Here is a 27774-nt window from a genome sequence, read left to right on the forward strand (position 1 = left end):
TAGAAGCATAACATTAAAAAAAATCATTTCTGTATATATCCTCAGAAAGTAAAAATGTTAAATATTTAAAAATGCATCAAATAGATTTCATAGTAAGTATTTTATACACGAATTTTAAACTCATCCAATATTCTTCCTGATTCGTTTGAAGGCCAATTTTTCTCTTATAAGTACATTTTTTGTTGTTCCAAATCAAAGAGAACAAATTACTTTTTTAACAATTATATCAATGCGTACAATAACCTCATTAGTAGTTTAAACTGAATCATTAAAAACTAAACTTGATCCATTGAAAAATATCGTTTTATAGAAAATTGTTACAAGTTTTTTTAGAAATAATGTCAAGGAATAATGTTTTAATACATTTGTTCATTCAGTTTTCATTCAAAAATAATTAAAATTACCTAAGGAAAAATAATATAGAAATCTTCTGTCAGAAATAAGATGATGGATAAGCTGCTGCTCTTGCCAGTTATAAAATGAAAACATTGAACAGAGGATATAGCCGAACCTCTTACTAATTTCTAAATACAATTCTTGATATTTTTCCGAGATAAATATACTTTAGTTATTTCATAAATAAATGAAGACAACCCCAATAAGTTTCTACTCTACTTCCTATAATAAATAACAATAAATTGGGTAAATTATTCTTTTTCTTTCATTGCTTTTACGAAGAAAGAATAAAATTTCTAAAATGTATTGATGGTTTTCTTAGATTCATTATGTCTCAACCAGAAAAGCTTTCTGTAAATAAAATAAAGATGCGCATTTTCTTATTTTAAAGAAAAATACAAGAGGAGAAAATTGATTTTCTGAAAATGATACATTTATAAAAATGAAATATGTGCCAATAATTTTCGGTCTAACAAATCAGATCCTTTTGAAATATTGAAATTACCCATATCTTGCTACTACTTTCTGAGAATACTTACAAACAAATAAATCATATCTTTTAACAGTTAATACAATACGATAAAAAATAAATTTAAATTGTAATTTGAATATGAATCAGTTGAATAAAGGAACGTATTTAACTGCTAAAAAATATTTTTAGATAAAATAAAAGACTGCTTGAATTCAACTCAATGACTTAATTTATAAAAAGAAAAAAAATATATATGATTTTGGAAGAATTTTAAAAATGAAATATGTGCCAATAATTTTCGGTCTAACAAATCAGATACATTTGAAATATTGAAATAGCTCATATCTTACAACTATTTTTAGAATACTTACAAAAAATAAATCACATCTTTTAACAGATAATACAATAAGATAAAAAATAATTTTAAATTATTAGTTGAATATAAATCGGTTGAAGGAATAAAAGTTTTGATTCCAAAAATATTTTTAGATAAAAAAAAAGACTGCTTGAAATCAACTCAATGACTTAATTTGCAAAAAGAAAGAATAATATGATATTGCATGATTTTTTATATATAATTTTACGACATGCTTTTAAGAAACTTTAGAAATAATAACATCAAAAATTTAAATTTGAGATAATATGTATTAATTTATGTGATTATTTAAATAAATAATGAACTTTAAACTCAGAAAAAAAAGAATGAATGTTTTAATTATATCAAATAACAGAATTATTATTGTACTGAATAGCTTATGAACCACTTAACAGCTACGCTGCCCGAGCAATTGCTTTTGTATCGTGGTCATGTTACTGGACTACGAACCACAAGGTCCTAGGTTCTATCCTCACTCATATCAATCCCCTACATTGGTGAACTCGGATGATGAACCCTCAACCTTCGTACAGCTGTTGTGGCGCCATCTACCCGCAACCAAAGTCGTCAAACTCACTTGGCGCAACAGCATCAGCAACCACTCACACGCTCGCTTATAACACTTGGCACTACACAAATGGGTACAGGCGCATTAGAATCAACCGCTAATACATCACCACTCAACAGCCATATCGTTCGTCTCACCTCCAACTCACTGGAGGGAGAGTCTGTAGTGAATAGCTTATAATAGCAATTAACAGCTACGCTACCCGAGCAATTACTTTTGTATCGTGGTCATGTTACTGGACTGCGAACCACAAGGTCCCAGGTTCTATCCTCGCGCATATCAATCAGCCACATTATCATTGTCACTCATTTGTGTTTTCAATATAAAATATCCATTTTTAATCCGGATAATATAAAACCATAGAGAAATATGCATTTCAGAGAGAATATTATTTATAAAATAAGTCAATACCTTAAATAAGGATGTACAATACTTAATTTTGTAGGGTAAAGAAAAATTCGAATTGAACTATCAAACCAGGACCACTATAGGTGGCTTTGAAAAATCATTTCAGTATTAATCAACAATGGTTAAAAGGAAAATTTTTCAACAAAAGGGTTAAAGTACCCGCAATGTAATTGCCATCACCCAGGTAGTCAAATGGAATATTGAGTCACCATACACATGCAAGTATATTCTGATTTCCATGCTTGAAAAACATAAGCCAAAACAATCTTGAAACAAATATGTTAATTAACAAAACCATATCCTCAAGGCAAAAAGGAAAAAGGACTAGCATTAGATAATGATTATTAATGTTTGAAAGAACTTTGTAGAATATTTTACAAGAAAATATTAATATCAACTTTTATACTTGAAATGACTACTTCTAATGATTTATTATTGCATTATATCCATTTTTCAGCCAAAAGTGTGATTTCATTTATCGCATTATATCCATTTTTTTTTTAAGTCCGAGATTTTGCTAGAATGCTCCGAAGTAATTAATTTTTGTTTCTGCTGTAAAAAAGTTAAGAATTGGGAAAATATACATAAGACTTCAAAATCATTTAAATACAATCAGTTCTAAAATTAAATATAAGAATTATACATTCAAACATCTTCGAAATAATTAGAAAAAATTACAGTTTTGTATTTCCGTTTCAATTTTTATAGTGTTGTGGTATGGGTTTTCTGATGATGTATTTATATTTATATCTACAAAATGTTAGCAGAAGTTAATAAAACATTGCCGATGATGTTAAGTTCGGAAAGCTAAGGCGCATCAATTTTACTATTAGGTTTCGACACGCCTTGCTCGCGACATCATGAAGGTCCTCTCTAAGAAGTACTTCTTTTGTAATTTGGTTTTTTTAATGGAAATCTTTTGTTTAATCTCAGCCCAGAACTGAAAAAATTGAGAATTATATATCTGAACTTCTTTTTTTCTTTTTTGTAAATCTACTTTTAAGCAGCCTTCAAAATTCCAAATTGCTATTTATTTAATAAAGAGCTTTTTACTACTGCAACGTCATTATTGGCTCACACCTTTTCATCCCCAATCTTACAATCTTATGATGCAATATACAAGGATGGTATTTGTTCGTTAAACGATTTCTTTTGGAACCTTCCAATATCCATAACGAAAATTATTATACCAAATATAGTAGCAATATCCACTTTAATTCGAGAGACATGCATGAAACATATAGCATCTCAAAATTTCCATTTAATGCTCTATTCCAATATGCCCTCTATCAAAAATGAATCGAAAATTTTATAATCGCTTTCAGAGCCAAATTGTTTCTTTCGCAAATTATATCTTGTTTTTCAGCCATTTTTTGCATTCCGGGAGTTTAGCGCCTTGCTTGTCTTTTAGTTTTTCAGGCTTCACTCTGAAACGGCTTTATCTGTAAGTTCATATTCATTATCTCTTTATAGTACAAGGAACAGTTATATTTAGAAATTTTCGTCAGAAAGATTGCATTACTGAAAATGTGAGAGATTTATTTAATATAACCAGCAAGACAGATCTTCCAAAATTTTCTTGCATACTTTTTAAAAAAGAGGTTATCTCTCTCCCTCCCTTCCACATATAAAATTGAGGACGAATACTTTATATAGTATTGGCGAATATCAGTTCCGAAATATTGATCAGTGTGAATATAGCCATTTTATTAAATTTATAATGTGATTGTCTTTTCGGTAATTAATCCTCGGTATGTAGTTAATATGCAACTGCCCAAGAAACAAATATACTTTATATAGTATTGGCGAATATCAGTTCCGAAATATTGATCAGTGTGAATATAGCCATTTTATTCAATTTATCGTGTGATTGTCTTTTCGGTAATTAATCCTCGGTATGTAGTTAATATGCAACTGTCCAAGAATCAAATTTGAATTCTGGATGTCTTCATCTCAATTGATAGAAACCAAAAACTGACATGGAAATGTAACTATAATCCAATAAGCACATAGGAAATTTCATTTATTTAAATCGTTGTGCTTTTGAGTTATTGCTTTACGTACATACGAAAGTACTGACCGAAAGATGACCATTCCTTGACCGATTTAGTTCCAAATTTGATGCATATATACATTTTAGATGGTAAGTCTGTGCACCAAATTCTATATATTCAGCTCACTTCGTTGAAAAAGTACCGTGTTAATTTATACTCTAATTTAATTAATAACTCTTAATTATATTTCAAATTTGTTGGAAAATTACAAATTTGAAGTTGAAACCCAGTATAAATTTCATTTGCCTATGTCAAAGCAGTTTTGAGTCGCAGAGGAATACGGACAGATGGGCATCATTTCAAAAATATGCTTCTAGAACTTGGGAAGACCTGAAACGTGGAGATTTGTCAAAATATCCTGTCCAAATTTCTTTGATAATGAAAATGCTTTCTTTTTGTGCACTTCGTATACAAGAAAGTAAAAATGTTATAGCAATCATAACTCAAAAGCTGAGATTCAAACAAGAACTAAGTTATCAATTAATCAATTAAATGAATTCAACTTTGAGCCTTTGCTAGTATTGCTATCTGGTAGACAATTTGAAGAAAATAATTTTATAATTAAATAATATTTATATTTAATAAATTATAAATAGATAAAAAAGGGGAACGGTAGTTAAAATAAGAAAAAAAACTATGTGTTTGGCTGTGCTAATACTCCTATTATTAAATTCATTCATCGCATTTTCTAATTTTTTTTTCAACTACTGATTATTTTCAATAAAGAGTCTATTTCTGTCATTTGAAATCACAACCACAAACTGTTATATCTAATACATGCATACATGTTTTGGGTTTTATATGTTTTGCATGATATGACAATATAAAATATATCGTTAGATTCAAAGTACCGTTAAATATTTTTCAATGAGCAATTTTTAAAAAAAGAATTCAATATTTTATGTAAAAAAGCTTTCTGTTTACAAATGAGAATACTAATATATAAGCATGTATCATCACTATTTTGATACAAAAAGATACAGATTTTCCAAAAAGTAACGAAAAAAGAAGATTCTAAATTTAAACTAAATTACTTTCATGCAAAGAGTTTAACATAGAGAATCTTTCGTATCGTTTAATGGAAGCCTTTCCGGATCGCAGAACACTCCTTTCAGCTTAAAATAAAACGTAACGTTAAACTACGGTTTAATTGACATCAGTCTGAGCAACTTCAAGGTTTCCATTAGTTTATTGTTGATTCTGCTTTACTTCTGGGAATCACTATCCTTAAAAATGTGCTTGAACGAACTCAACTTAAATTGCTGTTTCAGTTTGTAGTCAAAGTTTAGTTTTTCTGTATTGGAATGGGTCGTTAATTAAATGAGCTTCTGTTTACTCCCCATTCATTTTTAAGAGAAATTTAACTTTGCAGTCAAACTCAGCAAACAAGTATTAACTTTAATTTTACACCGTACTACACACATTTAAAATTTAATCAGACGTACAAACAGTGAATATTTCATTCATTTATTTTATATTTCGTGGAAATTATTTAAAATTTTATCTCCAATTCCATATTATAAGTACATCACAGTTTTGTAACATTTCGTATGCTTATAGCTGAGAAAATGTTGAATAATGTTTTTTTTTTCCTATTTAGAATAATAATAATAAAATAAAGTGTTATACATCTATATGAGATGAATTGAATCGTATAAAAATTATGCAATTAAAATGATTATTTTATTATAATTTTTAGATTTTAAATTTGCATGATTGCAATTTTTAAAATTGCTTAAAACTAATAGGCAGTATTTTTATTTAAATATATATATCATATAACATTGAATTCGTTGATTAGATATTAATTTATTTAATTATACATTTGTTCTTATCAAATACATCAGAAAACATATCACATTTAGCATGAAATTTGATATGTTAATTATTTTTAAAGAAGGAAATAAAGGAATATGATATATAAATATATATATCATATAACATTGAATTCGTTGATTAAATATTAATTTATTTAATTATACATTTGTTCTTATCAAATACATCAGAAAATATATCACATTTAGCATGAAATTTGATATGTTAATTATTTTTAAAGAAGGAAATAAGGATTAAAAATACATATTTATGAAACATTTTTACATGTTTCAGCTTGTTTAATTTGCACAATATTTTGAACTATTCAAAGAAAAGTAATAATAATTTTATATGTGTACTTCATAAAGAGGGTTAAACCATTATGCATATTTTTACTTTTTAATTAATAAATTTATAAACATTTTATGTTTATCGATAGAAATCAATATGTCATAAATTTTCAAAATAGAAATAAATATATCATATATGTTCATAATAGAAATAAATATGTAATATATGTCTTTCCTTATGAATTATTTCACTTTATGCATGGTGTTCTATTTGATGAAGCATATTTTATATATCTTGATACTATTAATGAGAATGCATTTAAGCATAGTTTATATGTCTTACCATGTGGTGTCTGTGCGTATGCGCGGGCACTCCCGTTACGGTAAAGTAATAAACCGGTGATTATGCATAATTACCGGTAATAATTCATAATCGCTTTTATTTCAATAAAAGAATTGCTATAAATCGATATATAAATGTTGCAATAAATTGTTTTAAAAAATTGATAATGATTAGGGAATCATATAAACTAACCGGTGAATTTGATAAATATTCAATGATTCAACATATTTACTAAATTTAATGGCAGTTAGGAATAATCACACATATGTATTTATTATAATATATATATATATATATATATATATATATATATATATATATATATATATATATATATATATATATATAGAGAGAGAGAGAGAGAGAGAGAGAGAGAGAGCTCTGATTACCTGAAGCAATACAATAAAATTTTCCGCGATTTTATGTTCAAATCAAGCTAGCATTAACACGCTTAAAACACACATAAAAAAAGATAATTGAAGTCAGAATGCTTGTTTATATGTCAAACGAAATAATTAATATTTCTCGGATAAGTTTGCCTGAACTAGTGAATTCTTAATAACTGATTAGAAAGTGATATTCTTTAATAAGAGAAACTTGGATAAATTGTATGCTTCAGTTTCGCTACAAAACCGAAATTAATTACCGAAAAACCACCGACATGGAATATTTTTCTTGGAAATGTATTTACTGAATGGGTAATGAGAAACATGGAAAAAGGTAATTGAATTTTATGTACCTGGTAATCTTTAGAAACTTCCAGCAAATATATACTTAGTAGAGCAAATGTAAGCCGATTAAAAGCTTAATATGAAAACAGATTACAGAAATATCAATTAGCATAAAAAACTGTTCTCTTTAGAAAAGATCGGAATATTTACTCTTGATATGAAAGGATTATGTTAGCGGAATTAGTAAGGTTTACACGAATCATTTTTATACTGAAAAAAAATGTCTGATTATAAATTTATCTTAAAGATTCGAGTAAGCTTTATTTCGCTCCAGAAAAAGGTAAAATTACATATGAAACGATAACATTAACGACATACATTAAATGACGAACTTGTATAAGAAACTAATCTTTTACATATCTTTCAAGTACTTGAATTTATTAAATATGTTTTTGGACATCTTATTAATGATTAATAAAAGTATGCTACTTAAATATTAAGAAATAGAGACAATACACATGGCGTTAAAATCACAGTGCAAGAGCAAAGAGTGCTCGACTGTAATTCCTTATTCACATAAACCAAAACATTTATGGCAAAAGAAAAACCTGTTAATTGTTAAACGAAGAGTGATCGACTGTAATACCTTATTCACATAAACCAAAGCATTTATAGCAAAGAAAAAAAATTGTTAACTGTAAAGTAAAGAGTTCTCAATTTTAATTTGTTATTCACATAAAACAAAACACTTATTGCAAAAAAAAAACTTCAAACTATTACGGAAAGGATGATCGACTTAAATTCTGTATTCACATAAACCAAAAAATAGATGTAAAAAATAACTGTTGCCATAGTTAACACAAAAAAAAATGCAAATTACGCATAGATATAGTCTATAGTGCATCCCACACTATGCTTGTCAGTAAATAAAAGTCGTGTCTATATGCAGGCAATTGCACAGGGTTTTTTTCTTCTGCAAAATGATCTGAATTGACTGATCAGTGATGACATGGTGAATGAATTCCAAAATTCAGTTGATACAGTGCATTTGACGTTTATCAGATGAATTTGATGTGTCTTCATTATAAAATATATATGAAGTATCTATTAGACCAACATGTAATTTCTAAATCTTTAGAGAATGAAATATATTAGGCAGAAAAGACTCTAAACGACTTAGGGCTCTTTTTTTTCTAAATGATAAATGAAAATTATGAATTTGAAATTTTTTTGTTAAAATGTATATTTAAGAATAATACTATATGATTTGCCTTTTCTGATTACCTACTAAACTGTTGATAAAGAGTCTTCCATCAATTTTTTACAACAAGGGGTAACCGAACAAAACAACAGTTTAAATTTTGAAAAATAAATAAAAATATGACATACAAATTAGATTAAAGTTTTATTTCACAAATATAATTATATATCACCGCTTTTGGAAGAATTTACAATTAAGTAAAAAAAACACATATAAAGAATGTTTAAGAAAAAATTATTATTATTTAATTAGTATTGAAGGATCTAAAGTATTTTGGAATTTAAATATAAGATTCAAAAGCTGTATGACTCAAAATTATGTGTATTTTATTTTTGCTTACTATGCAACAAATAAATGCAGGCGCAGCTACGAATACAATAGCTAGTACAATATATAATTATGCCATTATTTAGGCTAATTATGCCTTTAAATTATAACTTTTATTTTTTTCTCCCATCCGATTCGAAAGCTAAAGCAATGCGGTCTTGAAAGTAATATATATAGCAAATTAAATGATATTAATTTAAATCTGTTTAAAAAATATACGCATATTTTCTGAAACATAAAATAAAACTATCAATAATTTTTAATTAATTTTAGTTTACTTAAATTTTCTGAAGATCAAAATGTTCTATTTATTATTCTGAAAAATATTTATATTTAATAAGCATTCACTTTTACTTCACTACTTATTGTTATGCAAACTCACGTTTTTGCAATCCATTTTTAAATGAAATGGGAGCAGATAAATAAATTAGCAGTGTTTCAAATCAAAATCTCATGTTTTATTAATCAAAGATAACTATTCATTTTTTGCTTTTTCATAATCCAACATATTTCTTTACCCATTTGTATTATTTGAAGATAAAACCGTTTTTCTTTCAGCTTATTCATTTATTCGGCTTCTCATTTTTTATTTCATTTGCCCTTCCGATATCCCAATAGATATTTTTCTTTTATATCTCTGCATTTCACATATATTCAATATTTTCTTTACTTTTTAATCTCTGCTACTAGAAGTTGCATTTTGTTTCAAATATTATGGATTCGTGTTATTACATTCTGCACATAATTGCGACGACGTCTTTTTTTCTTTTTCCTTAAGTTTATTTAATCTAGTTTGTGTTATTACTTTGGATAATTTTGGTGTTTGCTTTGCAACTAACCTCCATACATTCATAAAAAAATTACGTAGGATTTTAGTGAGAACCTGTGGTTGTAAATTAAGTTTATTCTGGCATGCCCTTTGAAACATGTAGAGCATGTTATTTATCCCCCCCCCTCCAAATGGATGCAAAGTGGACCTTGAAAAAAAATCGGAATATTATTTCCTTGTCCCATTTCGAGCCTTTAACCATCGCGAAAATAGCAAATAATTAGTATTAATCGAAAGTAGATAAAATTATGGTAATTAATTAATTAAAGTAAATAGTTGATAATAATATATAATAGCAAATATTATGATTTTCAGTTGTTACGACTGAATTTGTTCCATTGTAATTAATTTATAAATGAAGTTTTATGCTCTTTAATTTCAAGTGTAAATGAAAGGTAAACTGTAATGGTTTCCTGAAATTATTTTAATTACTATCATGATCTCTCGTGGTTAGGTCCCCCCGTGGCCGGTGACGACCTTTAGGACTCAACCATAGTTCCCACCAGAGTTGTTGTGGCGGCGGTCGGGTCATTTAAGTTTTCCCGTGTGCTTTCGGGCGGGTCAGAATAGTCAGTCTGTGACTTAATTAATACCATGACTGAAAATATATTCATATGATTTGTTGAAAGGAAATAAATATATTGTCGATGCGTCGAAAATGTATTTATATTCTTTTTAAACGAAATTTCCATAAATTATCTTTTTTTGAAGTCATTTAAAAGACTTCTGTCGGATGAGATATGTAAAATATTGTCAGTTTCTTGAACTGGAACATATTTAGCACATCATCTTAATATACAACATAGGCGCCGATTTAAACGCTATGTTAAAGAAGTGCTAAAAAACGGGGAGAAGGCATAGAAGAAGACATATCTTAACAACAAATACTAAAATAAAATGTTAAAATGGATGCCATTTTACACTTATTTTTAAATTTTCCTTATAATTATCCATGTAAAAATTGTCCCACGGAAATGATGTAATGTACCGCTAATGTTAAATGTACTATATTTTATGAACTCTTTTCTAGAGAATGAGCTTGTAGTTACATGAAACTAACACATTTATGCTATGCTTAACATGAAAAAAAAGGAAGGAATAGTATTCTTTAAGAAACGATGCAAGAAAAATTAAAAAATAAAATAGTTTCCACAGTTAGTATAATTTAAATGTCGCTGCTTTTTTAATCACCATTGTTATACATATTTATTATGAATTGAAGGACATCGGAAGTCCATATCAATAAATGCATGAAAGTGAAAGAATTACTTTACCATAGTGACAAAAACAATTTTATGATGTATTATTCCTTGCAATATGCTTGCCGAAAATCTAGCAGCAGTGCTAACACTGATATTTAGTTTATAATGTTTTGAACAAAGGAACTCGCACCATTTCGACCCCTCTGTATTGATAAATGAAAAAAAATCTGCTCGTGACATAAAATTAAAAATGAAAACATTCTTTGTTTACGATTTTGATTCCAAAATATGCTTCAATTCTCTAATTTCATCAATATTAGTCTCGGTCTAAAATGAAAATTGTCATACTCAGATTCATAACAAATTCACGCAGTTAAACCGAACATAGAATTATGTCCAACTGCACCTAGCTAAATGCTTGACACAATTTACCGTATATAACGTCACCTATCAGTATCTGTTGCTCTGAGAATCTTCACTCTATATGTTATGTGGAATTCTTAGATACCTAATTTACATATTCTTGCAGAGGATTCACTCCCTGCATAGCAATGGCAAATATTTTTCAGTTGTCTCATCGCCACTTGAAGAATATTTCTTCAGAATTTCTCTGGTTATTCTTTTTATTTTCTAAGGTACATGTATATATTCCATCATTTAAGATTCTTCATTTTATTCATTGCAAGTAAACGTTTAAACTTTTAAAATCAGTCAAGATTTCCTTATAAATACTTTTTATTTGTTTTCGGCTTTATGCAGATTTGTACTTTAACATAAATAGCTTTTATTTCCTTTTAAATTTAGTATTATTACATTTAAGCCTTTAATACTGAGTGTGACAGTACATAGTCAAAAGTGACTTTGTACAACAAAACCAAAAGCAAACCAGTTTAAAAGCTATATGTATAACAGAATCATTTTTATAAAATATAAAATCGAAACTTAGTTAATCGTGCTGACATACACAAAACACACCAACATACTATCAAGTCTTAATCAGGCATAGCAATTACTTATGAAAATATCCCATACTTCTGAATCTACAATATTCTACAAAAACACATTTATTTCAGGAAACTAATAACCTGAAGCATACGAAGCAAATTTCTCATTTTCAGAACCTAAATCTGAAGTCATCCTTCAATTAAAGGAGTAAAAAAACTGAATTCTAATACTTTAAAAAATAGAGCCAGATACTTAAAAGAATGTAAGATTTATCAAAGAAAAAGAAGCTCTCTTTGATAAATATTCATGAGCTCAAACTATCGTTGGAAGAGCATCCAAACTGTGTAACTTCTCGTTAAAGAGTTCAAAGATAACAATTTAAAAATATTTTAATAAAATGAGATTTTTCTTGAACGGTTTTTGGAGACGACAAATTCTTATCATGAAAGTAAACTTTTTCTGCTTACATATTCATAACGAAAGTTTTCTTGGCATTTTCATTTTTAAAGTTCTACCGACAAAATATATTATCATTGAAAAACATGAGGAAAAATATACATATATTGATAAATATGAAATGTCATTACATTATATATTTAATATTTAGAAAATTTTGATAAGGATTAATGTTAAATGGGGAATTATCAGACAGGTAAAAAATTGTTAAAAGATATTGGCGCAAACATTAAAAAAAATAATAGAAAATTTCCCAAAATATAATCATTATTTATAAAACACCAAAATCAACTATTTTGAAATAAAAAACATTTTGTCAGTGTTTGCCTATTTTCCATCATTATTTTGTTCCTAAAATAATTGATTGTCTATGTTTTTATTATTAACTTCCTTGTATCATTTGATAAACATTTATCAAGAAGTATATCTTATTATCTCTATCTTTTTTGTATTTATGTTATATTGACAGTCAGTAATATTTGATTCTTATAATTTTTTAATACTGAAATCAAATAAAACAAAACGATTCAAGCTTGGGCTTGAATAAAACGCTTTTTTAATATAATAAATATATAATAATATTACAATCATTATATTTTTAGATAAAAAATATGATTAGTACATTCTAATGATATAATAAAAATAATAGAATAAAATTTTCAGCTCTTTATATTTCCTAAAATTTTAAATTAGCATCATGTGAAGAAACATTCATTTTCTCAATGAAATTATAACGCCAATTTCGCCATTGTTAAAAAAATGAGAGAATTTATAGCAAAATTATCATGAACTGTAAAGTGCATTCCTTGCAACACATATTCGATATAATAAGATAAACGCAAAATCAAAATATTGCTTTATCTAAAAAACCCAAATATTTGAATTTTGTTTTATTTTTAACTTTGTATTTGACAACTAAATATCAAACGAAAGCAAAAATGATCTGTATATCTTGCAAAGAATGCTCCTAATGTTTGTAAATATATACTTGAGAAAATTAGACCCTATTCGAAACTTGTTTGATACACATTAATTTTCTTTTAAATGTATTGCTACATGCATGAAAATGAATCAGCTTTTTTCCATGCCGAATCTAAACATAGATTGATAAGCACTTCCTAGGAGGAATGTCTTTTTTTTTTTTCACCTTTTACAAGAGAAAATGTTTGCAGAAAAATACTAGTTCTACTCCGATTTGCTGAGAAATATTTAAATGGATATTTCTCACGGAATAGAAAAATGGAAATACATGGGTTGTCTTGCAACATATCTGCAAGTATACGAGAAATGCATTCTATGATCATTTCTTTATGCTGATTACCTGCAAATATAGGGCTTTATGTCGAGATTTGCTGAAGTTTGAAAGTGCTCCAGTTCTTTATAATGGATGTCATATATGTGTTTGAGTGTGTTGATTTTATTTTGATTTTTGTGATACGTTAATATTCTCAGCTATCTCAGAGTACTGCATGGAATTTGAAATATATAAATATAGTCTCCAATGTTTATTTTAAGATAAGAAAAGCATATGAATGAAAGTTTTGACATGAATAAGATTCCTAAGAGCATAGGAGCACTGAATAAATTATTGACAAAAATTTGAATCAGACACCATAATTTAGTTAAAATTGCGCAAAAAAATGCATTTATTATAATATGTAATTTAATATCGTATATATTAATCCATCGGAAAATACTACGACCACAATATTTTCAATAGTGTTATAATTCTTTTTTATTAAAGATTTATTTTATTTTGTGATTTTTGGGACCAATTTTTCTGATAAAAATCTTGTAAAAGATGCGGAATTTAAAAGCAATTTATATATCATTTTTGCCTTGAGTCGAAACAAATATTGGAAAAGTAATCTTTGAATCTGATTAAAATTTTATAACAGCAGAGATACCATATAAATGATCCGCTGATATACAGATCAAAGTCAAATTGTGATCCAAATTTTATGATATGAAATTGCTATTATAGAGGTTATCACTATCATTTTATCTTTGTAACTATACAAGTGAGAGAATACAAGTGCGATAAATTATCCAGATTAACTTAAGAACTTCAATTTTCATCTTAATTAGAGTTTTCTAAGAATTCGACTATCTATAAGTTGATTCTGAAGAAATGTATCCAGATATATGTTTTAGAAAATTTATTCTACTATTAATTTTCTCTGTTTCTGCTGATTTGAATTAATGAAACCTGTTTATAGGCAAGTTGACGTGCTTTTGATCCATGATAGCGGGTATATTCTGCTGATCAAAGCAACGTCGAAACAATTAATTAATTTTTGATGATTTTAATCAAATCTAGAATGTTCTGTTAATGGGCCGACAAACTCGCGAAGATTGTAACCAGGCATCGAGAAGAACAAAAATAACAAAAGAACAAGATATTGGAACCTACATTAAGTAGGTAAAAACCGCACGCAAATTTCGAAGTCAGGTTATAGCAGCAAAAAGTACAATAATAACTATAAACGGATCTATTTGATTAATTACAAAAGTTACTAGAAGTCATAGCCACTGACTTCATTGCTCTGACTACAAAAGCCCCAAAACTATTTCCAGATATGCTCGAAAATACCAGACTTGATTTTAATGTCTTCTTCAGTAATTATAATCCGCACCACGATATCTTCCGTTGTATCCATAAGTGTCACATAACGAGTGAATTGATGTGGTTCTATAGAAAAAGATAATACGAATTAATATCTGGGGAACATGAATGTCAAACCGGTTCCGTACAATCCGTTCACCTCCTGGAGCTATATAAGAACGAGGTCAAACCGTAATTTACAGGAAAGATGTGCAGGGCACTATCATATATGAGCCGCATGCCTCACTGCATTGCGACTGACACATTTACAATCGAAAGGATATATTACAAAAACATAATATATATTGTTCCATTCAGGTTTTCAGGCAACAAGTATGAGCCCAAAAGAAAACCGCTCAGTTTTCATGCCCATACGTTGACATTAAATCTATATGGAGATTATAGACAGTATACTGACATGGGGATTATCCATCCTCCAATGTGTACAATATGTGTGGAATTCCTTCTAAATTCAGAGCCTGCATGCGCTTCTCGTAATTTTCAACTTCTCAACATCATTTTCATCACCCTATCCTACTGTAATTTTTGTTCTTCCAAACGCCTACTAATACCTCTGATTTTGTCGGTCAATCAGCATAATACCTTGTATATGTAGTTGTGTTGGCTTTTGCCAACTGGCCAAAACTGGCCATAATTTACGCTTTATTTAGATAAAAGCATAAAATTTTATTTGTCTCTTTATAATTAATAAAAAGATAAAAATTTATTAAGCTCATTTTATTGAATTTAATCCCAGATTTGAATTCAATTCGAAAAATATTATGCTGTTTAAAAATGAATGATAACAATGAATGCAATCGATTATGAGCTTTTTATCTATAAAATCTATACCTAAAAAAATCCTTCAACATTTTTAATATATTGTCAATCTGAATGTACGTAATTATTGAAATTACAAATGTTATTACTTTGGAAGTTGTATAATTCCACTTTCCATCTACAAAAAACACAAAATTCCATAGAAATTATTAATCATTTTTTTTATTCTGAATATTTGTACTTCCAAATGAACCAATTTTGGAGCTATCAAGATATCCATTCGAGAAATAAAAAAAAAAATTCTGTATATTCCTAAAGATTATTACAACGTCATGTTACAATTACAAAAACATAAAAAAGTTATTTCATATGAAAGGAAACGAGATATTTTTGTTTCGACGGAACCACTAAAAATTGGAATTCTGAAACATACTATTGGTGAAGAGGTACATTGGCTAAAGATATGTTGGATAAGAGTTTTAAAACACAAACCATGCACAATGCTGTATAAAACTTCATTTGATAAGAATGTTATGTTTAAAACACTAAATTTATCCCCCGGACTATGAACATCACGAACATTTGAAAATATAATACTTCTATCTTTATATCGTTATGCCAAGCCCATTTCACCTGAAAAATGTAACTATATGATAGATCTATTACTTTATATTCCTCCAATACATCATGACTACTTTCAGAAACTTTCTTATAATGATACGAATTAAAAATGGAACATATTAAAATAAAATTGTGAATATTTAAGTGGCATTACCTAAGAAATATTGAAATAAAGCCTTTTAATTATTCTTGAAATATTTAATAAAAATTTCAATAAAATATTAGTTAGTATTTAATATTTCATAAATACATGATTTTCACGTTCTGTTGACTTTTAAAGTCATGAAGTTAAATACATCAAAAATATAAATTTCCTTTAACTGATCATATCAATTTAAAAATTTTATTATTTTAGCTTCACAATATCTAATTAATTACAACACTTACTGGGATTAATTTGAAGAAATTACGATTCAGAAAATTACTGCAACCGGTAACATCAAAGGTGATTTATTACTTAATTTAAATCTTAATTATACCCGTGGATTTTAATTTCAGGTATCCTTTTAATTACCACTCCACGTCAAACTGTCATGAATTACGAAAGTTTCAATAAAGGTAATTTAAAAGCATTAATATGAGCAAAGTAAATTTCTTAATGCATTATTCCGATCGGCAGTTGTCAACAGATTTTTCAAGTCTTTTGTGAACTGAATTAATCGAAAACACATAGTAATTACGACTTAATGCAATGACTTGACTTTGTTCTAATAATGGATTAATTTAAATTCTTTAATGAGAATGTAACATCATTGCATGTGAAGATGAAACATTAAATGATTTTTCTGAAGAATAGTCACAGCAGTTGATTCCATACAATAAAATATTCCAAAATAGGTACAGAAATATTGTTAATGAAATATAACAAACATATTTGTGATGTTTTATGAATTCTTATGGATGATACTTCACCAGTTTTAAAATGTATAGAGTGCCTGGATACTTAAATATCCTTATGTAAGATGTTTCAAAACTCTTAGTACAAAGTTATTTCTTTGGTAAATTTCTTTTCTTTTAATATTTATTGAAATCCTCTGAATATGTAATTGAACTGTCTGAATATAATACATATCAAATATATTTATAAAGTTGTTCCAAAATTCTTGGTTAATATTTAATAGAATACATCTGGCTATAAAATTCATCCTGCAATTCATTACAATAACGAAAACAATGAAATACAAGGGGCAATTGTGATACGCCCTGAAATAACGAAATGCAAGAATAGTTGAAATGTTATGAAAGGATATCAATAAATTTCAGTTTAAGTTATTTGGAAAAATTAAAAAAAATAGCTCAAAAATCAATCTGCAAACATCAAGGTATATTTCAAACCATTCTTCAATAATTTAATCAGAAACAAATGTTGTTGTAGGTGAGGCCATTAATATGATCTCCTTGGTTCAAGTTCCAATGGTGAGGAATCACGTGATTATTACAATGAGACTGCTCACACAAAGAAAGGCTTAATAGGCCTAAATCATGATCATTTATTATATAATGATTAGCACTTATCTGGCAATATTCTATCGGCCCTTAAAATTTGTAACATCTTTATAAATGTACTTGAAATACAGAGCTTTCATGTTTTCAACGAAACATCTTGAGAGTTGTTAGTAGAGAACAAAAAGAACAAAAATTATCATACATTCTAATGCTGTCAAAGATATTCAGTCAGTTTAAATCGTGAAAATATATATTCAAATCGTGATGTAACTTATACTAATATGTATACTATGTATATTAACATGTATACTATATACACATATACTATGTAAATTATGCATATGTACACTAATATGTAAAATATATGTATATTATGTATACTAATATAAATATATTCACCCTTTCATATCCCAGCGTGTTTGAAACGAAGTAATCAAATGTGTCGCATGAAGGAGCGTCTGTGTACAATTTATTAATAGCGCTTGTTGCTCAAACAATTATCGGACGCCTCCAGGGATACAAAGAATATATATATAACTAAAGACTCCTGTAACGACAATGGCCTGAGAGAAATGTGGCTAAACCAGCGTTTATGTAGAAAATGGAGTGATATAGATCGTACAGGACATATACTCAGAGCTTATACATGTTTATTCTGCAGTAAATACTTGCAAACGCATTTCAAGAAAACCAGGTAAGTTATCAGTAAGATCAAATATCAGAAAGATAAACATCACTTCAAAGGATAACCACCAAAGATTTCAGTATTTTCATTGACAATGAAAGCTACTGATGTTTCTCATCAGCTGTTTGAAGTTTTAATCGCTGATACACTGCATTAAGAATTCTTCATCACCAATATATATGCATTGTGCTCGTGGACAAGAGACTTTTAATTTTATATCATTAGATAACAAAACAGTGTTAGGAATTGGAGGATATATGCGCATCCTGTGAGAGGATTTTAATATTATTATATAACCTGACATTACAGAATGGCCATCTATCTTCTGTTGTAATACAATCCATATCAAATTGAAATTGGAAAAGTAACTATTATTCTTGCTTACCATGCAATGGTAAATCTTATCGCTCATAGCGTTTGTAACTATCTCATCCTATACATGCAATTTGCTTACGACATACATAAAAAACGATCAGCAATTTGCTGACTATCTATCATTATTTTTCTACAATATCACTCGACATACTGATACTTCTAATTTTATCACCTAACTATCATTTGTTATACCATCTTTTATATAAATGAAAAGTCGTTAAAATGCAGAATATATTACCTATGATTTCATAATGCATTTAGATAAGCGATAGTCTTAAAATTCTTATACTTACCATGTGTACCATTTGTTCCAGGTCTTCCAGGGGTTCCGGGAATTCCTGGAATACCATCTCTTCCGGGAATGCCATCAATTCCATCTCTTCCTGGGACGCCATCAAGCCCAGGTTCTCCTGGAATACCGTCTCGTCCATCAAGTCCGTTAATACCAGGGGCGCCGTGCTCACCTGTAATATGTTATATATGACATTAATACAAAGTAAAGTAGAGAATTCAGTAAAAAATTAAGTAAATATAAAAATTTGCAAAACTATAATGCAAAGTCTGAAGTTTTAAATATTTTCAAGTAACTTTTAGATTTAAATCCATAAAAATTGACGGGGAAGTATTGAAGCAAGGTTTATTAAACGATAAACATTCAAGAAGTTTATAAAGTTGTACGAAATATAAAACAGCATGAATATAAAGAGAAAATAATTTTCAAATAGTGATTCAACACAATTTTAAATATATTACTAGAAAAGATAGTTAGTTGGGTGTAGACAGACACGTAAGTATTTTTCCTCATTTATTCACTGAAAAATAACATCTACTGTCTATTTTCATCACCTTGCATTCCACTATTTCATATTGAATTCCATTAATTACTTCTTTTGTTGTTACTAGATCAATATTTTTATTTCCGAATCTTTTATTCTAGAAAATTCTTTAATTTGAAGATTTGGAAAAAAAATTCCTTCCATTATGAATAAATCTTCCCATTATATTTTTAATGATTAAAACCGAAACTATGGTATGTTACTGTATCTAGAAACCATTGTGATTTATTTATAAGCTTATTGAACATTCATTGAGTACTACAACATACAAAATTTTATTTCTCACTAAACAGTAAAATGAATGAATAAAAGTATCTACTAGATTGCTAGTTTTTCCTGGAATTTATTTTTGTGATCAGATAATAAACAAGTAAAAAAAAAAAACATTTTCAACAATCTATGAGTACTAAAAACCCACTATTACAAGATATTGTATTATAATATTTCGATTTTTTTTAGATATTTTTGAAAATATCTAAAAAGTAAAGCTGCTTGTGAATACTCTACCTTTAGGACCAACAGGCCCGGGAATCCCGATATACCCTTGAGGTCCTCTTGGTCCTGGTTCTCCGGGTAAGCCACGGTCTCCCCTATCACCTTTATCCCCTTTGTTTCCAGGAGTACCTAAAATTGATGAAAACATTTAATATTGCGCAAAAGTATTTGGAAGATAATTATTTTTTTACTAAAAATTTTAAAAGTAAGAACAGAGCTAAGCGGTTGAAATAAAAAAATAATAAAAAAAAAATTAAAAACACATCAAGCCACATTTGAGAATATGAAATTTGATATGCCGATTTCAGTGGAGTGTCAGGGAGTACTTGAACTCAAGTTTCATAACCTCCGGACATAACAGGTGAATATGGTATTGTCATGGGAATAAGATTCCTTAGTAAAGATGAAATTTATTAAAATTTGCCCTCTATTAAAAATAACTATTTTTCTATGATTGATTATAAGCAAATGGTGTTTATATGCTTTCAATAATTTCAAATTTCAAGGAGAAAAAAAATGAAGAAATTGTGAGAAAACCGTCTTGAGTGCATCATTCGTAGCCATTGTCTTATTTTCAAGTAATATAATCTCTTATCAAAGTAATTAAAGAGAAAATAAAATAGATGTTAATTGACAAGTAGAATTTCATATCTCAAAGCATCATAAATAGCATGGTTTACAATCTTTAAAATGAGAGAAATGTCTAATAGACATTAAATATCTGAGATAAAAGACGATATATGTGGCTTTAGTCATATATAGTTTAATGTGTGCTCTGAAGAACATGGGATCAGATCAGATAAAAGAGTATTTCGGAGCGAAAAACAAAATAAGTACCTTTTAAAAATGCAATAAATTCTACAAATTTATCTCATTTTCTTTGTTTTATATCTTCAATTATAGACTCATTTTAGTAATATAAATAATTACCTTGCAAAGTAATTTATTTTTTAGCATTTTTAAACTGAGTTTCATGCATGAGCAGATTATTTAATTATGAGTATATAAGTTTAGTTTTGTTAAATCGTAAGAAGTTTAAATATTACTATAAGATATTTCAGAAGTTTACAAAATTACCATTGAAAATAAGCACCACTTCTTTCTAATATTCTTTTAAGTAAAATGTAAAATAGATTTAAAATGTAACAAAGAATGTATAAAGTGATACCATAGAACAATAATTAGCATAGAACGATTCGTCAAAAATTTGTGGATCTCACTTAGAAAGATTATTTTAAAATATCGCATAAATAATGTTTGGGAAATACGAAGGACATTTTTTTTTCATGCTCCAATGAACCATCAAAATACTTGCAGGAGACAAGATTAATTTATTACCAAAAGTTACGAACAATTTTGGTTACTTTTTGACACAATCATCATGAGCATTAAGGTTGTTGTCATATAGATGAACCAAGTTTCTGATATTTTCTTTGAACACTGACACAATTGATATGCTAGTCTCAACTTTCTTTTGAAGCTCCTTATTAGTCTAGAAATTCTTCAAATTTTCTTTTCAGTAAAGAATGTGGAACAGCAATGTCTAAACATTCATTCTCCAAAGTCGCAAATTTGACGTGCTGATTGGCCAGCTCTTTGCTTGGTATTCCAGCATCATCCATTTATGTCCAACGACTTGATCAACTCATTGAGTAAGATTTTCAGTACGTTTCACATATTTATTCCTCTTCATGAAGAGAGAGACACACAACCAAATGATTTCCATATCTTCCCTAGACTGAAGAACTAGTTAGGTTGCGAAAATAACAGTTTCAAACTAACTAAACTTCAAAATAACATTAAGGCCCATCGCGCATTTCAGCGGCAACATTTTTCGAAGAAGGGATAGGAAACCAGATCAAATGGTATCTACCTGAATCTTCTCGGCGCTTATGTTGAAACGTAGCCATGATTGTACGTCACCTTTGGTAACAAATTCATTTTGTTCTCGATTCTTAATTTTATTTATAGTTATATATAGATTCTTAATTATATTTATATTTATAGTTGGTGACAACATTGTTGCTGCAGGATTAATTATACAAACAGTTTTCTTAAAAATGTTATTTAATATTTTATTAAAATTAGAGAGAACTTGAAAGAAATTCAGTACAATAAAATATTTATCTGCGCCTTTAGGTGAATGCAACAATTTTTGTTGAAATAAGAAAAACTTGATTTCGAACAAATTTAAAACTTCCACAAAACAAATCAAAAAAGTTTTTGAAATATTATTCTTAAGGGTTTGAAGTTAATAGTAAAGCAAAGAAAAACTCACTGACTATAAGATTAAAGAACTGCTTTATAGTACAATAAGCACAGACCTTATAAATTTCGACAGATATTAGGTAACAAAAAACTTAATCAGAATACGGAAACACACACTAGCATAAGAATATTGGATACCAACAGCGAAATAGAATGTTGGAATTGGGAATCAAACCCGAGATATTATTAATGAATCACAGTAGAGACGTAATAAATTAATCTCGGTAAGATCGACGAATAAGTTATAGATCCATATTCAGTATAAAGTGCATTTGTATACACATACGTTTGTAGAAATTGTATATAAAAATAGCTACATTATCTCTTTCTGAAGTATAATTCATTTTGATTTCTCATTCAGTTTAGAGTTTTGAATTTAAAGACGTAATAGATGAATCTCGATAAGATCGACAAATGTTATAGATCCATATTTAGTATAAAATGCATTTTTATACACATACGGTTGTCGAAATTGTATATAAAAATAGCTACATTATCTCTTTATGAAGTATAATTCATTTTGATTTCTCATTCAGTTTAGAGTTTTGAATTTAGAGACGTAATAAATGAATCTCAATAAGATCGACAAATAAGTTATAGATCCATATTCAGTATAAAATGCATTTGTATACACATACGGTTCTAGAAATTGTATATAAAAAATTGCCACATTATCTCTTTCTGAAGTATAATTCATTTTGATTTCTCATTCAGTTTTGAATTTCGTTGCCAATTATTAAAATATTATTATTATTATTATTTTAAAAATTTTACTGAAAAAAAGTAGTTGAATTGGGATTAAAGTAGATACGTAAAACTACCTCCCCTGATTTAACCTTTGTTATTGCTTCATTGACATCAAACAAGCGGTTCTGCCATAAATAGATTTCATTTTCAATGGAAAAATCCATTTAATAGAATTCGAATATTTAGAATCTCACAATTGCTATCTATTAAATAAGAAAGTAAATTTAAATGTCACTTTACATTTGGAAAAAGCAAAACAGATTTGAAATTCAAAGCTATTTAGATACCAAGAACTATTTCGCCCGCTCTTGCATACACGCGGAAAGTGGGTAAAGTAGGACAACAATTCCATCTGAGGGATGGAGAAAGGTTCTTCGGCGAAAAATCGTTTCACAGGGACATGTTCTGGAAATGAAAAGCGGTTGAGATTCTACCTTTAACGGACGAGCTCTGAAATGTTTTCCATTAAGCAGGAAGTCGGCCGGTGAAGTTTCCTCCGTCGATCCAATAACCTGAGGAGTAACGATAATGGATTATTTCGAACCACTTAAATGAATGGATGCGCTTCTTCTCCCCGAAGAACTCCACCAGGCTGAATTTTTTTTTCTTTAAAAAAGTATCGCCCCAAAAATGACTGGAAAAAATTTTTCGTTTCATTTTTTCCCAATAATTTCTTTTTTTCTTTTTCCGTAAAAAAGAGAAAAATTATGCTGGCAATTTTTATGAAGTTTTTGATTCCTACTCCATGAAATCTCTCGAGTTTTTCTCACATAAAACCTCGGCGGTAGAGTAGTTCCCCTTCTTTTCTCTAGAAATTAAGTGGGAAAGGAATGGGGTTGCATTTAGTGGGTAATGCAAAGAGGTACAAAATTTTAATGTTACTTATGGTGTAGCCTCAAAAGTGCTTTCATGCTTTTTGAACCTGCAACATTTATGAATAAGGTACAGAGGCCTGATTTTCTGCTAATTTTCTTCAAAGCAATTTCTCGCTTTCGTGTTTCTATACTTTGAATAATTAACACTGAATGTACATGTAAAATTTTAAAATCTAGTAATTTTACTGTAAAAACTTTATTTTAAAATGCATAGAGTTTGAAATGTATGCAAATATTTGAAAATTTAATTTTTTTTTATTTTTTTAGTGAATATATTATACAAATTTCTATTAAATCGCTAATTTTGACTTTATTTTTCCATTTACGTATTCTAGATTTCATACTTTAATCTATAAGAACTAATATATCTTCTAGCACCACACTTCAAATCGTGATATAATCAAATTTTTTTTAATTAATCAAACGTACGTAGTAAAATTATATAAATTTCTTCAAAATTTAACAACGCTTTAAAGAACTTCAGAAGCAAGTATTCTCAAGACAAGATAAGAGAAGTGTCAACCCTTCGAGAAAATGTAGAATAGAGGTCACTGTTCGCCACCACTATCGTTGGGAAATGCTAGTCTTAAGCCAGTCATTCATGATCATTTCACGCCATGGAAATCTGATTATCATCGCCAAAATTGAGAGCGAATGTGGAAAATGATCAGAATTAGCGTGTCATAAAGTAATAGGTCAAATACTCAACCATTTCTGATTTCCAACAGTATATATCAATTAGAATTAAAGGTGAAAATTTGAATATGGAAGTCCAGTGGAAAGGCTAGAGATGTAACAAGACGAGGGACTCATAAAGAGTGGAATTGAGTTGCGTGATTTGGTCCTAAATGACTGACCAAATGACTAAATGAATGGACTAATAAATAAAGCAGCCTGAAGTGGCGCGCAGGAATCATGAATCACCTTTATTTAAAAACTTACAATTATCAAGATAAAGGAAAGGACGACTGCATAGCAAGAATTTCCATCGCCTATTCCGAATGTTTTCAAAATATTCACCAATCCATGAGCTGCCGCGGTAAGAAGGTCAAGCAGTTAGTAATGAAACTGCACGCATGCATACACTTCCTATGATTGCTATACAAGAATAAATTATCACCAAACAATGAATTTTTATCTTTACTGGCTTGTTCCAGCATCTTTGTGTATCATTTAACTCACTGGACGTTTCCAGTTATAAATTCTGTATTGTGTACCTATGCATGTGAATATACGTCCGTGTCTATATCTGGCTTGATTTTGCGTAAATGGTAACATATTTGTAAATGGTAAAAAGGTCAAGCAGTTAGTAATGAAACTGGACGCATGCATACACGTCCTATGATTTCTATACAAGAATAAATTATCACCAAACAATGAATTTTTATCTTTACTGACTTATTCCCGCATCGTTGTGTGTCATTTAACACATTGGACGTTTCCAGTTATAAATTCTGTTTTGTGCACCTATGCATGTGAATATACGTTCCTGTCTATATCTGGCTTGATTTTGCGTATTGCTGTCTCCAATTAACTGTTTCCCTCCTTATAATTTTATAAATCTTGCCTATAAGAAGTTATTACCTTTGTATTGTCTTTGGTAAATCATCGTGTTTTCAAGAATTATTGGTATTATTTCATGCCGAATCTTATATGTGATATTTGAAATTTCAAATTGTAATAGAGATATTATCTATAGCATTTTGTAAGACTTATGTTTATTTTTTTCCTTTGGTTATGCCTCTGTCTAATTAAAGGTTCGTTATTAATCGCAAATTTCAAATTTTAATTAAACACAATTTAAAATTAAATTGTGTGTGCGTGTGTGCGTGTGCTACCAAATTCGGCGTGTATACCTTGGGAAACGGGGATGTGCACCTCCCAGTTATTTTTTAAAATTTTTAATTAGAATGTTAATTAATTAAAAATTAAGCGAAATTTCAGCGTTTTTCCTTCTATAACTTCCGAAAATATTACAGTACAAAATTGATTTCTACATCATATTGAAGTTCAAAATATAATATTTTCAATAATATTAATATTTTTACCAGCAAATTAAATTTTAATTTTTAATGAATTAAAAAAAAATAATTTAATCATATTTTTCAACAATTTGCACAAAATAAAAATAAAATTTAATATAAAGATGTCATTTTCAGCACATGTCTGTATGAAATGAAATAAATATGAAAATACATAAATGAAAAGAAAATAAATGTAAAGAATCGTTTTTCATGATCTTTTATAATACCTATATTACTAATTCGATTGATCAGATTTATTTAAGAAAAATATGGTTTAATATGTACAAGATATCTGCTCTGATACATCTATTAATACATACATCTATTAATAAATGGTCTAAATTAGATAAATAATTATATTTTACATAATTTGAGTCAAAAAATGCCGATGAATTACGACTTTTAAATTTTTACTTTTATCCTCTGCCCTGTGAATCATATTTAACAAAATATTTTTAAGACGCTGATATTTTAAATAAAAATACTTGCACTCCAATAAATTCAATCAGTCATTAAAGCGGACCGATTTAGGAAAATATCAATATCTAATATCACTATTCTATAAAAAGGGGTGATTTCAAAACAATTCCTCGACCATCTCAAATAAGCCAATCCTCTTCCAGAGTATTACCCTAGATTATGAAAATGTTGATTGTTCTAATATTGTAATATACAAAAGTTAATAAATCGTTCAGATTTGAAACGCAGAAAATAGGAACATTTATTTATTTATTTAAAAGTTGGAGTGTCAAGAATATTTTTCAGAATATGATTCCTTAAGACCAAAGGACTGTCTAAAATTTAAACTTCATATTTTTTTTAAATATCCTCATGAAGCAAAAAAATATTATTGATAGAGTTTACATCCTTTTAAAAATAAAACCTAAAACTTAATTTTTCTTTGAATCCGTGAAAATTTTGTTGAACACTTCTTTCCGATATTATAAATTATGAAAATTATTCTGTAGTGCACATAAGACATCAATGCCGAACAACTCTGCTTTCAGTTCTAATATATATATATATATATATATATATATATACAAATAAAGGTACGACGTAAGGTATAAGTGTATGAGATGATTATCAAAATTTTATGCTTAAAAATATTTTGCTGAAAACCTATCATGAGAACAAGTTACACTATATATTAATTGAACATTTTAGCAAGTATTAATACTGGCGAACCGCTGGTCACCAAAGGCGGCTAGTTTAAAATAAAAGAGTAGTGTGCTAGCGGAACATGCAAATATTTCAGTTAGAATTAATAGGATGGTGAAAATTGAAATATTCGATAAAAAATGACAAAAATATTATATTTTCTGTCATTATTGTTTCATTAGCTAAATTGCGTATATTCAAAGAAAATAGAATTACAAAATGTGCTGCTCTATAAAATCAATATTTATAGGGCCGTGAAGAATAAATATATTTTTAATAACTCTTTCTCGACATTTTTTTTCAATTAGATTTAAATACATTTAAAATATTTCAGGTATGATCGTTCTTAATGAAATTACGTGAAGTAAGCAATAAAAATTCAATTAAATATTAAATGAAACAAGGTATGAAATTATGTTTAGAATTCTTTTATATAATTAGCA

General features: G+C 28.2%; 1 protein-coding gene across 1 annotated transcript in view; it reads right to left on the bottom strand.

The window, feature by feature from the left end:
* Nucleotides 1–27774, bottom strand: part of LOC129962067 (uncharacterized) — a 367795-nt gene that overhangs the window by 169456 nt on the left and 170565 nt on the right. Inside the window, exons 3-4 of the mRNA XM_056075776.1 lie at nucleotides 20269–20385; nucleotides 19219–19389 (exon numbers count right to left, since the gene is read on the bottom strand). Of these exons, the coding sequence (XP_055931751.1) occupies nucleotides 19219–19389; nucleotides 20269–20385 (288 nt within the window). The remainder of the gene's footprint in view (nucleotides 1–19218; nucleotides 19390–20268; nucleotides 20386–27774) is intronic.

The sequence above is a fragment of the Argiope bruennichi genome, chromosome 2 (genome assembly GCF_947563725.1).
Source record: "Argiope bruennichi chromosome 2, qqArgBrue1.1, whole genome shotgun sequence".
NCBI classification, from domain to species: domain Eukaryota; kingdom Metazoa; phylum Arthropoda; class Arachnida; order Araneae; family Araneidae; genus Argiope; species Argiope bruennichi.